At 41.5% G+C, this 18,201-nt stretch overlaps 1 protein-coding gene across 3 annotated transcripts in view; it reads left to right on the top strand.

The window, feature by feature from the left end:
* HECW2 (HECT, C2 and WW domain containing E3 ubiquitin protein ligase 2) overlaps positions 1-18,201 on the top strand; it is a 423,985-nt gene that overhangs the window by 239,952 nt on the left and 165,832 nt on the right. For all 3 annotated transcript variants that reach the window (XM_075179947.1, XM_075179946.1, XM_075179948.1), the window contains 2 exons: positions 3,825-3,897; positions 10,211-10,380. In XM_075179947.1, coding sequence (XP_075036048.1) covers positions 3,825-3,897; positions 10,211-10,380 — 243 coding nt within the window. The remainder of the gene's footprint in view (positions 1-3,824; positions 3,898-10,210; positions 10,381-18,201) is intronic.

Genomic DNA, 18,201 nt, shown 5'->3' with positions numbered 1-18,201 from the left:
TACCTCCGAATGGACGGATGACTTGAGCTCCTTCATTTCTTTAATCAGAGTAATTAAGTCCCACCTAGTAATAGGAGCCGTGTCATCTTCTTCGTCAGAATCAGATTCAGCAGAGAAATGTGGAGAGTCCGTTCTTTCCTGGTGAGAGGTGGGAGTCTTTTGCTTTGCGAAATACTGGGGTAGACCTTTGGAGTGGGTCTTTTTGCCCTTAGGCATAGTGAAGCAGGGTATGATTAGAAGCAATAAGGTGTTCTGGGCCGCCGCCTCGGGCTAGAGTAAAAGAGTAAAATGCAGTAGACGAGCCCACGTAGATGGGGAGACTCAGAGAGATATAGAGTAGTACATCAGCATATAAGAGGCTCCTCCCCCTCTCAGCATGTAGTAGGTGATTAGATCATTTCAGGCTTGCAGGGGCCAGTGGCCCGCGGCTCCTTTTAGACAAATAGCAGAGTGATCCCAGTGAAATCGAAAACGCAATGCAGTGGGAATATAGTGGGGAACAGGCTTTTGCACAGGGGTGAGAAAAATGACTATGTTGATGAAGGCTGCAGTATATGTAATCGACCACCAGGTGGCAGTGATTCCACAGTTATATGGGAAAACTGACAGTCCGCATACAAACTTCACTCAGTGTAAACTGCAGAGTAACGAGATGTCCCAGGACTCTACTAACTGCAGAGACCAGTAGAAGAAAGTGCTCACCTGAGCTCCAGGCACAGCAGACCCAGGATCGATCTGGCAGGCAGCTTACAAGTGGACCACAGCGTGTACCCTTCTGGGCTAGGACCACAGGCTTCCTAGAAGGCACAGCTTCTGATGGGGGATGCAGTCGGCAGACAGGCAGCTCAGCGCCTAGCTGAACGCAGGTAATGGGGCACAGACGCGGCAGCCAGCTGAATCAGGTACTCTGCAGGCGCAGGCAGCAGCAGGTGTGGGTCTCCGCCTCCACTGGGCCAGCGAGCAGCCGAGCTGACACTCTGAGCGGCGGCTCCCACTTTCCACTGCCGCAGCTCTGTGGGATCTGATGACCGGAAGTGCGGGCCGGGCACTTCCGGTTCGGCGGTCGGGAAGAATCTCCGCAGTGGGGGTCCTCAACTTCGGTGGAAGCACTGCCCAGCCTCCCGGAGGCTGTCAGCGCCCAGGTAAGATCTCGTAGAGGCTCCAAAGGGGGGGGTCCTTCCCGGCGGATACCTGCGGAATGTAGCGATCGGAGAACCTCGGCGAGGAATAGGGTGATTGGTGTTGTGAGCGGGCTGATCTGATCCCCTGGTGTTTCTGGGGTCAATACCGGGCTGCAGCTGGTGCGGAACCGGTCCAATATATCCCGGAACTGCCAATTCAGGGCCAAAATATCAGGAGCTCCTGTATCCCACGTCTGCCAAAGATGGCCACCAAGCCACGCCCCCTCAATGTTCGTGAGGGTACTGTTTTAACTTGCCCGAATATCACAGGTAGAAGTTTGAGAATACATCTACCAAGTCAAGAGGCGCTATTTGTACAGGGAGCAGGGTCCAATCAGCAATATGAGCGCCAAGCTTTTGCAGTATTCAGAGCCTCCGTGAGTGCGGGAGACCTGAGGGGACCACAGAATCGGCTGCGTCCTGGTGAGTGTTAGAGGGATTCACCGTTGCTGTGGGGGTGACCGCAGAAAGTAAACTGCCATTGGCAGCTAGGCGGGTTTAACCAAAGCAACACTTTCAAATATCGAGGAGTGATGAGTCCTGGCATTTTCGCGCCCTAGTTGCCCACGTTTAGATGTCTAAAGCAACTGCAGATTTCAAAGTGGACTCTAGGTGTCAGCAGTGCTTAGCACAAAAGAGAACAGCCAGCAAAAAATTATGTGTGACAGGGATTGTGCAGTTTAGGGAAAATACACACCTGGCCACGAGCAGTATCAAGTATGAAACCTGAGCAGGCTGAGATAGGTCAAAGGCAGTTCTTATCCTCGGTGCTAGTGAATACTGGAGGACGTACTCAAGGCACGGGCAGTCACAATCCGCTATACGAAGGAAGACACAGTCTAGCAAGTGACAGCTGGATTTATGCCTCTTGTGTCTGGTTACAGAAGACTGTCTGTTACCTTATGTACAGTCCCGACTGCTGTGAAGACGCATCGGCTGTCAAAAGCTGTTGCATGTTATAGCAGGTATGTCCGGTAGAAAGCAGTTCATGCAATCTGCTGGGAGTATGAGCTGGTTGTGACCTCTGTCTGTGTGGCATTTGAGCCAAAACAGCATTCCTGACAGTTAGTTAGTTAGGTTCTATGGCTTTTCGGACGTCTATGATCCCCTCAAATAAAAGCTCTGTTGCTCCTATAGGACAACCTGCAGGTTACACTGAGAATAGAAGCCATCTGTAGCAGATATCATCAGATTAAGGCATCAACTGCAAGGAACCATTAGAAAGTTCATGTGACCATCTTGGCTGCCAACTCACGCCCCACCTATTCTAATTTTTATGTAATCATGCAGACATGCAAGGACTTGTAGATCTACAGCAGCTGAACATCCACAGGTTGACAGTTTTGATGTATACACTACTGCTTCAGTCCCACCCATGGGTCAGTCTTGCCACTTGGCTCAAGTGCCGAGAGACAGGACCAGTGGACCCGCACTTAGCACAAAATATGGCCTGATGCAGCTTGAGCAGTGCCTGTTAGGGCAGATGATAGATAACTTTACACACAGGTAGTAGCATCAATCTGCAATCATTTTCTGATTGCATTTTTTAACATGTGCATTATTAATTTGATTGATTTCAATCAGATAATTATTGGGCATTGCAATACATTTTGTCCAAACATATCACATTTGTGGCAGCATTAGGCAAAGGAAAATATTTTGAGTCAGTTTCTAACCACATGTATACAACAATAATGAAAAGGAGCACCTTGACAGGTTAACCAAGATACACTTGTGTAATGGTGAACATGACACTGAAAGCAAGTGTAATTTGTATTTTGTTAATCAGTAAATGTTCAGTATGTTAAGTCTTCTCTCCAGCATTACCGACTGGGGTTTCCATGTTGTAGTTTAAACCAGCCCGGGCTGTGTAGCCCTTGGGCTGGTCAAGGTTTTTAGAAATGGCCATACTTCCCTTTTCCATCCATCTGACATGTGCAGTACATGTCTGTCAATTTGCCATCTAGTGGCAGAAAAAATAAATTGTATGGAATTTCAATAGTACACTTTGGAAATCACAATCAATGCAATGTGATTCCTTAAAGAGTCAATGCTCATTGCGTGGATGAAATTATGGCATTTTAAATTTTAAAGTTCTTCCTGTGTGAAGACAGATTAAAAAATATATTTGTAAAAGATGTCTTTTCAATTTATCCACAACAATTATTTCTACTAGTTTACTAGTTAATTTATTGGTTTTATTTTAATTGCTGCTTATTTACTTGAAAAACATTTTGGCATTAGAAGTTTTTCATCTTCAGTCTTTACTAGCCTCATTTCATTTTAACATATTTTGCTACATAACTTGCATTTCCTTTCCTTCGATCTACATCGAGAGGGAGAATAACTAGAACCATTCCTCATTTGCAAACATGTAAATAACCACATTTTAGTTTTTGTTATGTTGTATAGCCCATTGGAATACGGACACCTGCAAATTAAAATATGACAACATTAAAAATTGCCACTGAATCTACAAATATATACATATGTAACAAAATTAAATAGGAAATGTGTAAACAAACTTGGAGCATAGCTGCTGAGACTGCCATGACTAGAGTTTCCTTACAATATTGTAACTTACAGCAGAGTATACGATGGCTATCATATCACAAAATCCTTTCATCTTTCTTTTCTTTTTAGATGGGAGCAGATGGTATGGAAGGATTTTCTCCTGCTCAACAATGTCGAAAATTAGCTGGCTTCACTTTATCAGGTATTGCTATGTTTTTACTATGAGCTGCTTATGTAGCCCAACATTAATATGTATTTGTTAGACTATACAAATCTTGCCCAAAATCATATTTTGGGAGAATTACAGTACATTCAACAAAGATATAAGTGAAACATACTGATATATGACAACGTATCATTATAAAATAGATTTAAGAGACTAATAGGGATAAACAAACAAACAAAAACAAATCAAGAACTGAATATTTCAGCATGTCTTAAAAATGTAAATTAAATGTTTGAATGGCAGGATTCAGTATTGAGTTGTCAGTGCCATGGTTGCTTTTCCAGATATATTTGAATAATGTTTTTTACAATATGGATCCCTCAAGAGCAATATTGTATAAATCATATAACAAAGTTAAATACTTTCTTGAATTTGTTGTCCTCAAATAAAAGTTTTTACTATGCTTAAACTACTTGTGTTTTCATATCAAACTAGCGGATTAAATGGCTCTTTCCTTTTTATAGTGCAATGTGTCATGAAATAACTTATGTATTAGTCAATTAATTCATGGGAATCTTTTTATTTGGGAAGTGGAGAAATGATACTTTCTTTTGGTAGCAAATTACAGTATATATAGTTCCCTTTTTATTTGGAAACATGAAGTGGGAAAAAATTAATTTGTTCAGCCCTTTCTTATTTTCACATATTTTTCAGAGGAATCACATAGATATATTCCTATATTTATTCTACAATTGTATCCTGATATATGTTTGATTTCTAGGCTGTGCTGAATTTCTTGTATACCAAGCAACCTATTTTACAGGCACTCTCTTGAGTAGCTTGGGTCACCAAGATACAACTGGTTTTGCTCATTCTTGACTGGTGACAGGTTCTATGTAACTTTCAGCAGTACTCCTCACAGTAACTGGAGTATGAGCCGATCTGATAGGCAGGCGCGGGCTGGCATATATCAGCCCGGGGGGAGCACAGGTGGCCGCATCACATGACAAGCGATGTGGCCGCGTCCAATGACGCGGCCGCATCGCGTGTCATGTGATGCGGCCGCATCCCGTGTCATGAGATGCAGGCGCCGCATCTCATGACACGGGATGCGGCCGGAATCAGGAGATTTTGCAACTGAGGGGCAGCCCTAACAGCGCTGAATCTGAGCGGCCCGGGGGACCGATGCCCCCCTGCCACCCGGGCCAGCCCGCCCCTGCTGATAGGGGGTCATGTCCATGGGTGTGGCATTATTACTGAACAGCAGCAATTTCTTCTTGTTTCTAGATTTAAGATATTTCTGGATAGTAGGTCTCTGGATAAAAACAAGTTGTATAAATGTAAGAAAAGGCCACCTCAATAGCAATATACAAAAAAAACACAGCTCTGGGACTGACAAACACTGATCAATATAAATTTGTGGAAAGGATTCAGATCAAGTAAAAACCTTTAATAATAAACAATGTTGATACAGGCCCATAGGGCAACATACATGTAAAATGCCAGAGCGTATTGTAGAACCGAGAGAGCTGTAATACTCTCCACTTATATCTAAAAAGGTATATAGAAATCACATGCAATTAAGCAAATATCTGAAATAAGTCAAATGACTGTGTAATAAACTGTGACCCCACACATGGATATTGACCTATATAGGGCTCCAGTGTAACACTGCTAAATAATAGTTATGTATCAGCTAGTACAGAGATCGGTGTGTTCTCTATACAAAACGGCAGTGAGTGAGCTCCATAAGTCTTAATCAAATTATCCCAGGTGGTAGGCTCATAGAAATACAGAGAATCTCTATTCTCTGTCTTCAAACAGTACATCTCTTAGCTAAAATAGTATGTGCACAATTAAAAAAACCAGATAGTAATTGGATTCATGGTAAGTCCACTTCCGTGATCACTCAGAGAACTGTGCTTATAAAAGCAGGTAGTGGTATAAGTAGGTTAACTCACGATACCACACCTGGTTTATTGGAAATCCGGAATCCGGTAATTAGCGTCTTTTAAGTTCCAGCGTTGTTCTATTAATAGTGTGAGGGCTCCCGTGTATAACCCGCTCCTGCCACTTTCAGCAGTTCTCCTCACAGTAACTGGAGTATGAGCCGATCTAATAGGGGTCATGTCCATGGGTGTGACATTATTACTGAACAGCAGCAATTTCGTCTTGTTTCTAGATTTAAGATATTTCTGGATAGTAGGTCTCTGGATAAAAACATGTTGTATAAATGTAAGAAAAGGCCACCTCAATAGCAAAGTCAACTAAGAATTCAGAGAGTTAAAGGATTTATAGTTGAGAAATTGACTATAATAAAATATTATTGCTGATAGATGTGTAATGGTACTTTTAGGAATTGTCTTCAATTTCAATATTTAAAAACAATAATATATTGGGGGGTCAATTAGATCAAATTCTTTGCATATGGAATTTAATGTACCCACCTGGCATCCATTCTTAATATTATACTTCCTTCCATAATCATTAGATTTTTGAATGCTTGTTATATGAATTCCCAGAAAATGTAAATTACATAAATTATAGATCTTCTCGACTCAACATAAAAATGTATTTTAATGTCAATCTGGCACACATGGATCTTTGAAGTGTAATCTTGCTTTCCTACTTATGTAACCCAATCTGCATATCAAAAGAAATCTTTTTATTGTCACATTCCAAATAAAGAGTATTAAAAATCTTGTAGTGAATAGAGAAATAATTCAAGAAATGCTATAATAACACAAGTTTTATTTTTAATATGTCAGAAATATTATTCTAAGGGATAAATAATATTAAACAAAAAGACAGTTGTCAGCGCTTATCCTTTTCACTGCATATCTGTGTGTGTCTAGCAAAATGAAAACATGAGGTATTAGTTCATATTTTGATCAAAAGATTTAAGCCTGCATCCCAACGTCAAGGGAACCTCATTATATGCACATAACATCCGAATGTGTTCTGGCCTTATGGTTTTATTCATTTGCCTTATGCTTTTATTCATTTGTGTTCATAAATGTATTTGTCCTAGCGAATGTATATGTTTGACTGAATCCAGACCTTTTATAGAATACTTGGATGAGTTTTGACCATTTAAAATTGTACTTTGAAACTTAACCTCTTTATGTCAAGGATGGGCTAGATGATTAACCATGTCACTGCTAAGTAATGACAATATGTAATATTTATGCCAAAGTTAATAAATATAATACCCCATTACAATACACAGTACAGAGTTGGAAGGAGATAATGTATTGTGTGGTGATAGATGAGAATTAGTATGGTAAGTTCAACAGAAGCATGGTTGTCTTTGACCTTACAGGAAAGCTCTTTATATTAAATTTAAGACCGTTCTGTAGGTTTGTGAATTCACTTGATTACCTCCTAAACAATGTATTCAGGCATATTTTTATTTTAATTTTTTTGCTTAATCTCCTTAATGACCATGTTTCATGGTTCATATAGCAAGACCACCTTTCATATTCTCTCTATAAGTCATGTAAGGGGGCAGGCACATGCGCAACAGTGTAGCCCCTTTAGGTTTCTCAGTTGTACTATGATAAATATCACAGACCAGGGGCTTCTGATGAGGTAATTAAATTTATTATTTCTTATTATTTATTTATTTTATATTTATCTATTTATATATCACCACTACATTATGCAGCACTTTTCATAGAATATATAATCATTCACATCAGTATTCAGGTCCCTGCCCAATTGGAGTATACAGTCTAAATTCTCTTCCATTAAACTCACACATACTACGGTTCATTTTGTTACCAGCCAGTTAACCTAGGGGTGCAAATTAGGCTATTTTGCACATAAAGTAAATGCTAGGGGATATGTGTGCTAAATGCTAGCACACATATACCTCAACACTTTATTTTTACAAGTATAAATCTGTCCCTACATTTTAAATTTACCTCCCCCTCCAATGCAACATGGATTTGCCAAGGTGCAAACTTACTCCTGTTTTTTGCTTTGCTCTATTTAATGACTCAGGACCTGTGTGTATATGTCAGTATTTTTTTAATATATTTTTTACCTTTTTAACTGCATGTAAACAGTTTGGACCTGATTTGTTAAGGAACGTAAAGCAAAAAAGTAACTTTGAACCTTGTATTGGAGGGGGGGGGGGGGGGTTTAAAATATGATGGCAGATTTATAGTTGGTATAGGGAATCAGGGGTGGCCAACCAGACAGTGACAAAGAGCCCAAAAAACATAGGTACCGCAAAGAGCCAACTTTACCTTCTATATATGTGTGCATATACATATACCCAGTATAAACGCGTGCTTACATACCGGACACAGATACATTGAAAATATAACATAATTTACAATATCGTGCTAAGCAAAAAAGAAAATATCGAACACATTGCAAAATTTTCGGAATAATTATCAAATTAGCACAGTTCTGCATTGTACAGCTCTTGCCTCCCTACTTTGTCCAGTGGAGGAGGGTTCACAGGGCTACTAGTAGTCTCTTCACAGTAGCTCACACTGCTACTGCATCCACAATACCTTAGACTTCTTTACATGCCCATCAGATCTGCCCACATGCCATGAGATCTTCCCACATGCCTATCAGACTACTCCAAATGCTTATCAGACCTCCCCACATGCCCCTTACACACCCATCAGCCTCTCCACATGCCATCAAATCTACCCACATGACCCAGAAATGATTGTCAGATACTGTCACATGCCCATGAGACCTCCCAACATGTCCCTTACATGCCCATCACACCTCCCCAGATGCCCATCAGCCTCCCCACCTGCCACCAGATTTCATCATATGCAATTTATATGCCATCAGACTTCCCCACAACCCCTTACATGTCCACCAGATCTCACCACATACCATCAGATCTATCCAAATTCCCCACACATGCCATCAGACCTCCCCACGTGCTCCATTCATGCCAATCAAACCCCCACACATGCCAACAGACATCCACATATTCCATCAGTTCTTCCCAAATGCCATCACATCTCCTTTAAAGCCCTTTAGCCTCATCACATGCCATCACATCTCACATGCCCCTTACTTACCTCTCCCACCTCCAGCCCTTAGCCACTGGAGCTCGCGCAAACGAGGGAGAAAGAGCACACTACACTCTCTCTACCTCCTCCTTCCCAGATTTAATTGTCTGTGACACTGTGACCTCCCTACATTGTGCAGAGGAGGTTACCAGACATGGCTGCTCTCGGTCAGTCAAGCAGGTGAATGATTTCCAATCTGCCCCTGCCGGAGCCTGGAACGCTGTACTTTGTTGATGTTCTCGGCCAGGAGCCACATTTCAAAGCTCAAAGAGCCACATGTGGCTCTAGAGCCACGGGTTGGCCACCACTGTCCTAGATCAACTTTAAAAGTCAGTTTGGAAATAAAGTTATTAAGTATTTGTTTCCTACATAAAAAAAATCAGCCAGTATGTTCCTTATGTGCAAAATAATAAGCTAATTTACACCCCTTACATTGCAGCATGGTTTTGCCAAGGTTGTTACTCATTTGTTGCTTTACTCTCAGTAATGAATCAGGCCCCTTATATTTACATGTAAAACAATTAATTTATATGTCCCTGATATCTAAACTAATTTTAACACATGCTATAGAGGTAGAGTGTAAAAAGCCTCTCTGTATCTTACTAGATCCAAGTGCTTTTCCACCTGTGTGGAAACACTGTTGATGACATAGACGGGGGACCCTCACTTCTCGGGTTGGGTACGAATTAATGACGATGATAGTACCGAAATCATGTATGTAGACAAAAAAAATGTCTATTACGAAAAAGACGACATGAAAAATATATAGACTTACTGGAACACCTACAGTCAATATTTCTGGCACAGATGATATAAATTCCGGCAGCTGAAAATGATGGCAAGTGGCATTCCCGTTATTTACAAATCCGGCAGTGAATTTTCTGATTTTAAAGCGGTAACCAGTCACTTATATTGTGTCCAACTCCTAACCCTAATCCTAACCCTTCAATGAGATAATATATGCGGCGGGATACGGCTGGTCCAACAACTGCCGCTAGTCTCAGTGTCGCTCTTGTAAATGACGTCCATCCCAGCGGCTGTGATTTTCAGCAGGTGGAATTAATGTTAGCAGTGTCGGAGATTTTGTCTGTGTGTGTTTTCTTAAGTCTATATATTTTGTCTGTCAGTTTTATTGTAATAGGGTTTTTTATGTCTACACAGGTTGTTTCATTATTATCAGCGACGCTATAACGACTACCACCGCACTTCACATGCACATCATTATTTATTGAAAGCTGTGCATGAGCGTAACTGTACTGCATGATGTGCAAAGGGGTTACTCCTCACTTTTTATCTTTCAGATCTCAGAGCAGTGGGATTAAAGAAGGGGATGTTTTTTAATCCTGACCCTTATCTAAAGATGTCCATTCGACCTGGGAAAAAAAGCACATTTCCAACATTTGCCCATCATGGCCAAGAAAGAAGATCAACTATTATTGCAAACACAACAAATCCAGTATGGCACAGAGAGGTAAGATGCAAAAAGTCAACTATATATTCCAACTCTTTGCATTTCAGTTGCCCAGGTTTTTCATGAAATGGGAAGCAAGTGTTGCAAATTCACCACATCATATAAATAAAAACACTAGCCCAATTTTTTTGCCTTTGTATTTGTCTAATGTATGTAATAAAAGTTTAATGCTTAAAATATTAATGTCTTTGAATATTGACACACCTGCCACCATTGTCCTGAGGGTAATCAGGAAAACTTGAGCCAAAAGAGGTATGATTTTTCAATACATTGGGGTGTTCTCAGTATTTCCAAAGAGCTAGGCCACCCCTACCATCCCTGCAGACCCCCCAAAAAGCTTTCAATTGCCACACACATATGTCACCTGCCCATTCACTATTGTGATGTCCACATCACCATCATCAGCTATACCTCCCAACTTCCCTGGAGTTGGGACAAAAATGCTGTCTGGTGGTATGGAGGGACAGTCCCCACATATCAGGACTGTCACTTCTAGATCAAGATAGTTGGGGAGTATTCAATGTCCTCAGTAAAAATGCTACTAAACCTGCTTGCAGATCATGTAATCCAGTAATAAGCTATTATTAATCGGACCTCCTCCCAAAGACCTTTTGTCAGTGTTATTAAGTTTAATAAATCTCTAACAGTACAATGGCAAGTAAGAGGTATAAAAAAGCCTCGTTAAGTCTGGAAAAAATAAGAGAAGGTAGTAGAGCATAGAAAAGGCTGTCACAAATATCTACACTTGCTCATGGGACCTTATTTACACTGGATGAACCTTAAGTATTTGTGTGCTACATTAAAAAAACATCCAGTATTTAACTTATTTGCAAAATAATAAACTACCGTATATACTCGAGTATAAGCCGAGTTTTTCAGCACATTTTTTGTGCTGAAAAAGCCCCCCCTCGGCTTATACTCGAGTGATGCTCCAGGACCACACTTTTTTACTCTACATCCCCGAGTTTCACATACCGCGCATGCGTGGCCAGCAGCGCTCATTGGAAGCAGTCAGCAGGGAGGTCACACTACGCCCGGCGTCCAACCACGCAGCCTGACCAGAACACCAGCGCCCGCCTGACCCCATCATCGGCAGTCGTCCACGGGCAGACCGCACGCAGCCTCTACGGGACCCTACACAGCATCCAAGGCATCCCGCATGATGGTAGCTTTAACGCATTTACCACCATCTAAAGGTAATTGTACAATATCACCACATCTGCAAGTCTGGAAGTCACTACCTTTTGAACATTATTCCACTTTGAACACTATTCCACTGTGCACCTACCTCGCAGACACAAGTGCTGCAGATCCATCTGTTTATCGGCACATCCAATTACTATTTCAGTAGCAGTATTACTTTTTTGTTTTCACATACTGTTTTACTGTATACCACTGTATTTATCCAGTGTATTATCTATTTCCTTGCCCATCACCTTAACCCCCAATCCCGCTGCTTCTAATGAATGTGCTTCCACTGTAGTGGAAGCATGGGATCTCAGCTGAATGTATAAAAGTAAAGTAAAGTAAAAAAATTTACCAGTAGCTGCTGCATTTCCCACCCTAGGCTTATACTCGAGTCAATAAGTTTTCCCAGTTTTTTGTGGTAAAATTAGGTGCCTCGGCTTATAATCGGGTCGACTTATACTCGAGTATATACGGTAATTTGCACCTTTTGCATTGCAACGTGGTTTGTGCAGGAGAAAACTTACTTTCCTTAATGAATCAGGCCCTAGAAGTCCTAAAACACTAATTTAGCCTTATTTATGGCTAAAATAATTTAAGTGAGTGAGAGGACATCTTAAAATTACAGAAAATTACATGATCTCTGTCAACTCTGATGTAAACGCCTCCTTCTTGCAGCAAACTGATGTAATTTGGTGGAAACGTACAAATTTAGATGTGCAATGTCTCCAAAGAAGATTTTGCTTTGTTATTTAGCGTGTTGTAATTTAGGCCCATAGTTTGTACAGTGAGAAAACATAAAACTATTTTTGATTTATGCATTTCCTTATAATAGACTCAAATAAGCAAATTCATTTTTCATTTTATAGTACATGTAAAATGATTTTATGCAATAGCGTCCATGAGTCACAGAAAAGTGTTTGTGTACAGCTCTCCTCTATAGATTGCAAGTCTGTGTTCACTTGGTTGGGCACTGAAAAGAATGAAACAAATGTGGAAGATCCCCTGTCTTTTCCCCTAACTACATTACTATTATGCTGCATGAAAGGGCACCATGTGTTTTTACTCTATTTTTGATGTGTCTAGTTTATGCAGTAAGCCTGGGGACTTTAACTTTTGTATATATATTCTTTATATATTAAAAATATACTTTATATATTCACAATGTTTTTTTCTAAAGTTGTATTTACGTGGTTTTCTATTATTATTTATTATTAATTTGTTTCTAAACCACCATGTTATGGACCTCTGTACAGAGTAAGTAATACATACAGTAATGAAAATCCATAAATAAAGAGCTTACAATCTAAAGCAAGAGGAATAAAAACAAGATTTGAGGAAACATTGTAGCTGACAGAGTTTGTATGTTTAAATTAGTTAGTGGTGGGGAAGAATAGATAAGGTGAATGGAGATAATTATTTTGCAATCATATTCTATGCTTTTCTTGAGAAATTAGTTTTGAAAGTTTTTGAAAGAGCTTCAGCATTCTGAGAGTGCCTGGCGACATAAGGAAAAGATTTTCATAGAGTAGGCGCAGCATGAGAAATATCCTGGAAGTGTATAACACTGAATTAAGCTATAATTTATTTATCTGTTGATTTATTGGATATCTGACATACTAAATGTCACGAACGCCCAGCCAGTCCCAGATACAGCAATCTGAACAGCTGGCCGTGGCTGGCGCAACCTTAGTCACTTAGCAATGAATACACCTTTTCTGCCACCACAAAGGATTTATTATGGTGTTCTTCCATTCACCAAACCACTTATTAATGTTTCACACTTAAATCACATACACATGTAACATGAGCCTCCCTGGGCTTCGTAAGTTCACAAAGAATCACGGAGAACACGCTAGATTAAATTTATTTAATCTAAAAGATGTTTCCAAGGCTTAATTGCAAAAATGAATAACAAGACATACAATATATTGCACAAGTAAGTTTCAGAAATAAAATAGAAAATATAATCAGAATTACTACTTACTAGTTAGGATCTGGTGTGTAAGGGAACACAATTGAGAAGGATAGGACATTTCAGTCTTGATAGACCCCTCATGAAAATGCACACATTATTGCCTAAGTCAGGAGATTTTAAACCTTTTCACCACATAGCTTTCACCCCCCACCTTCGAAGTTTAGCTGTCAATAAGGACATATTGATCTCCCAAATGTCACAGGGCTTTCAAAGGGAGCTAGGAATGTCCTGAGATCGGAATGTTCACAGGACCTGATTTCCCACCTTTGCTCATTCTGCTTGGCTAGATGGTTCACAACTTTGGGGCTTCAAACTCCTCCATGATCCTATCTCTCTCTGGTCTGGCTATTGTTCAACAGATTAATGACACTTGCATAACTTTAAACTCATGTCATCTAGCAAAGCACACGTTGAGATTACATTACAAGAATACATACAATATACATTAATTCAACAGAAAATAACAATCAATCATTAGATATACTACATAATCATCACACTAAAGCATACCAATCTATATAATATGGGTATTGATTAACAGTATGTGAATTGGAACTGTGACATCATCACTAGCTACACAATATATCCTTTTTCTTTTGAAACATTGTATTTAGGACATTAGAATTAGACTATATGGTCAGTCATATTGATCGGTGACTACCACCTATGCCTTTCTTCTCCCTTTTTATTCTTCCTTTTTAACGATTCCAAAAAATCTGTTTGAAAATGACAACCACCAACCTACCAAAATGTGCCATTATGTGAAAAAACATGACAGTAATTTTTATTTTGAAATCATATTCTATTTAGAACTTGCACAACACAACCAAAGTTTATAATATGACGATTACATTGCGGTAATGCAGAACGGTAATTTGTTTCATAATGTATTAAATATTAATGTTTTTTTCATCAAATATTTTGAACAATCACCAAGTTTACTTTGTCACTTCGATAATGATCTCTTGATGGCAACAGTTTTTGTTGGCGTGCAGAACTTACTGCAATGCTCTTCCACGACCTGCAAAAGGAACTGCTTCTGTTCCTCGTTTCGTGTTATCAAAGCATTAAATTTTTGGATTAGCGCCACACCTCTGTCAGCAAGATTATTTACTACCTTCACTGAGTCTGAAATATTCTGACTGTTTTGGTATGATTCAAGGTTTTGCCATTCCGCCGGGCCATACTCCAAGAATTTTGAACAAACTCAGCGTTGATCTTGTGACAAAGTTATTAAACCCTTTGTTGCTGGCTGAAGAACTGGTGGAATATGTTTCAGAGGATTGTCAGATCCATCTGAGTGTTTGGTAGCAGCAGACATAAGTTTTTGTTTTCTGTTGACAGTTCATCATCAAAGAAACTGAAACCGACCAGTATTTCTGAAAGATACTAGTAATGGTTGTAAAATGCCTTTTTGACTACTGTTGCAACTTCTTTGGATACACAGACAGTGCATGTAGCAAGGCAAGGTCATTCCTTGGAGCTGCAGTTGGTGATGAGCTCTGGAACCAATATCTCACATAAATGGCAGTAATGAACAGACAAACTTCCTGCAGATGATGCCAAACTTTGTCACATACGATATCCTGCGAGTCTTCCGTGACTCGCTGAACCCTGGCTGCTGTGGATTGTTCTGGTTGCGGAACAGCCACATCTTGATAGAGTAAATGGCCTGGGCCATTCAGCGAACCCGATGGATAGCTCATTTGCTTGGGAGGCATTCCTCCACGTGGAGTACATTTCATATTTCCTATATGAAATGTACTCCACGTGGAGGAATGCCTCCCAAGAAAATTATGGTGAGTTCCAATAGCTCATGGTAATCATATCTCGGTTGGATTTTCTCCAAATGAGCAACTGCAAACTTAATGATGTCAACTTTCCAGGGAGCAACCACAGCTGATGTCTTTTCATCTTCAATTGCTGTGCTGAATGAAGCTAGATCAATTATAGGCCAAAAGTCTCGGAAGTGTACGAAAAGCTCCATGTTTGGAGATTTAGAGACATCATGGATACTGAAGAACTTTTCCAGCATTATTTCAGAGATGTGATGTCGACAGGCCACATTTAGTAGTAGTCGGCCAATCTCAGACTCCAGCAGCACACTGTCACGAGCCGCGGCGGTACTCACAGCCGCTGCTGCTCGCATCCTGTCGGCCCCAGTTCCCGGCCGTCGCTATGACGACCGGGACGTCACTTCCTTCCAGCTCCCAGCGTCGCTGCAGCCAGGCGCGCCTGCGCATTAGGGACTAATAGTTAGATTCAGCCTGTGGCTGAATTAGCAGTCTTTAGCATGCAGGTGTGAGATTCAGGGCTAAGCCCTGATTGGCCTTTTAGTATCTGGCAATTAGTCTGCAACTGTGGCTCTGTTTGTGATTGGCTCTGGGCTGCATTTAAGGCAATGAGGGCTGATGCCTCATTGCCGGTTATAGCGTTCTGTCCTCAGTCCTGCTGCCTGCTTGTACTATCCGTTTAGGTTCCTGCTACCTTAGATTTGACCACCCGTGTTTGACCCCTGCTTGTTATTGGACCTGTGAACCTTCTCTTCTGACCTTGACCTTTTGCCTGTAATTCGGATTTTGCTTCTTTGCCTGTGAGTTTGACCCTTCGCTTGCCCTTGGATATTGCATCTGTGCCTGTGACCTTTTGACCTTGGATTTCTCTTATATACCGTCCACCAATCACTCCTGGGAAACTCCTTTAAGTCAGTATACGCTACTCGACCCTCGGTCGGCCCGCAGCCCAGTCTGTCCCCACCACTAGGGGCTCCAGCGAACACCTGGTCTTCTGAGTAGTTCCCGAGTGTCACTGTACTGACTTGGGAGTTCCTAACATTATAACCGGCCATGGACGGAGAGGAGTCGAATCTGTCCCCAGCCCAGATTCTGGCCAACCAGATACAGGCGGTTTCCCAAGTGGTGCAGACTTTATCCCAGCACCTGGCAGTCCAAGAAGAGGCTTCCAGAGGCCGCCAGCCCCAGCAAGTTCTCGCTGGTGACACACCGGAGCCTAAAATGAATTTGCCTGACCGATTCTCTGGAAGCAGGTCAGCCTTCCGTAATTTCAAAGAGAGCTGCAAGTTGTACTTTCGACTGAGACCACGTTCCTCTGGTTCCGAACAACAGAGGGTAGGGATCATAATCTCATTACTCCAGGGCGACCATCAGTCTTGGGCTTTCTCCTTGCCTTCCACAAGTCCAGCCTTACAGTCTGTGGATGCCTTTTTTCAAGCTCTAGGGTTATTATACGATGACCCGGACAGGGTAGCCACAGCTGAGGCTCATCTCCGTACGCTAAGGCAGGGACGTCGCTCAGCGGAAGAGTATATTGCGGAATTTCGGCGATGGTCCACTGATAGCGCCTGGAACGACCCAGCATTGCGAAGTCAATTTCGCTTAGGACTTACCGAGCAAATTAAGGATTCCTTAGTCCAGTATCCGATATCCGACACGTTGGAGAATTTGATGCAACTTGTTATAAAAATTGATCATCGGATCAGAGAGAGGAAGGCTGAACGGGAGTCCTCTGCTCCTATGGACGTTTTCGCTAACCTCGATAACACTTTGCCCGATTCCTCTGAACCCATGCAGTTGGGCGCTTACCTCCGGAGGAACGCTCCAGAAGACGCTCACTAGGCTTGTGTATGTATTGTGGTCAACCAGGCCACTTAGTTCGTTCATGTCCCAACAAGCCGGGACACTCTAAAGCCTAAGTGCAGGTGAAGAGGTGCGCTTGGGTCTTCAGATTACCTCTTCAGAAAATTCTTTATTAGTCCCTGGACGTCTAACTTTCCGTGAGCGATCCATGGACTTGAAAGCTTTTCTTGACAGTGGTGCGGCCGGTAATTTCCTGGATATACATTTGGCTCAGTCGCTTGATATTCCGCATATCAAGTTAGGATCAAGCATCACCACATGTGGTTTGGATGGTAACCCCTTGCCTGCGGGAAGGATTCTCGCTAGGACTCCAATGGTTCGGTTGTCTGTAGGAGTCCTCCATACGGAGGAGCTCTCCTTCTATCTTATCACTTGTCCCTCCGCTCCGTTGATATTGGGGTATCCCTGGCTTCGCAGTCATAATCCCCTGATTGACTGGAAAAGTGGAGAGATTACTCGTTGGAGTCCCGAGTGTTCCACGTCTTGCTTGACCCTGCCGCTTAGAATCCTACAGCCTAGTCCAGACTTGTTGCCGGTACCTTAACAGGACTTCACTGATGTGTTCTGCAAAAGGAAAGCTGATTCCCTTCCACCACATCGAGAATATGACTGTGCCATTGATTTAGTCCCTGGTTCCAAGTTGCCCAAAGGGCGATTATACTCCTTGTCCATTCCGGAGACTCAGGCCATGGAGCTATATGTGGAGGAAAACCTGAAAAAAGGATTCATACGTCCTTCTAAATCTCCCGTAGGCGCAGGTTGTTTTTTCGTGTCAAAAAAAGATGGCAGTCTTAGACCATGCATTGATTTCCGTGGACTGAATAACATCACTATCAAGAATATGTACCCGTTACCGTTGATTTCGGTCTTGTTTGATCAATTAAAATCTGCCACTATATTTTCGAAGATTGACCTCAGAGGGGCTTACAATCTTATTCGAATCAGGAAGGGGGATGAGTGGAAGACTGCTTTCAATACCCAGTCGGGACATTATGAATATCT

The sequence above is a fragment of the Mixophyes fleayi genome, chromosome 7 (genome assembly GCF_038048845.1).
Source record: "Mixophyes fleayi isolate aMixFle1 chromosome 7, aMixFle1.hap1, whole genome shotgun sequence".
Lineage (NCBI taxonomy): Eukaryota > Metazoa > Chordata > Amphibia > Anura > Limnodynastidae > Mixophyes > Mixophyes fleayi.
This window is presented reverse-complemented; position numbering and strand designations above follow the sequence as displayed.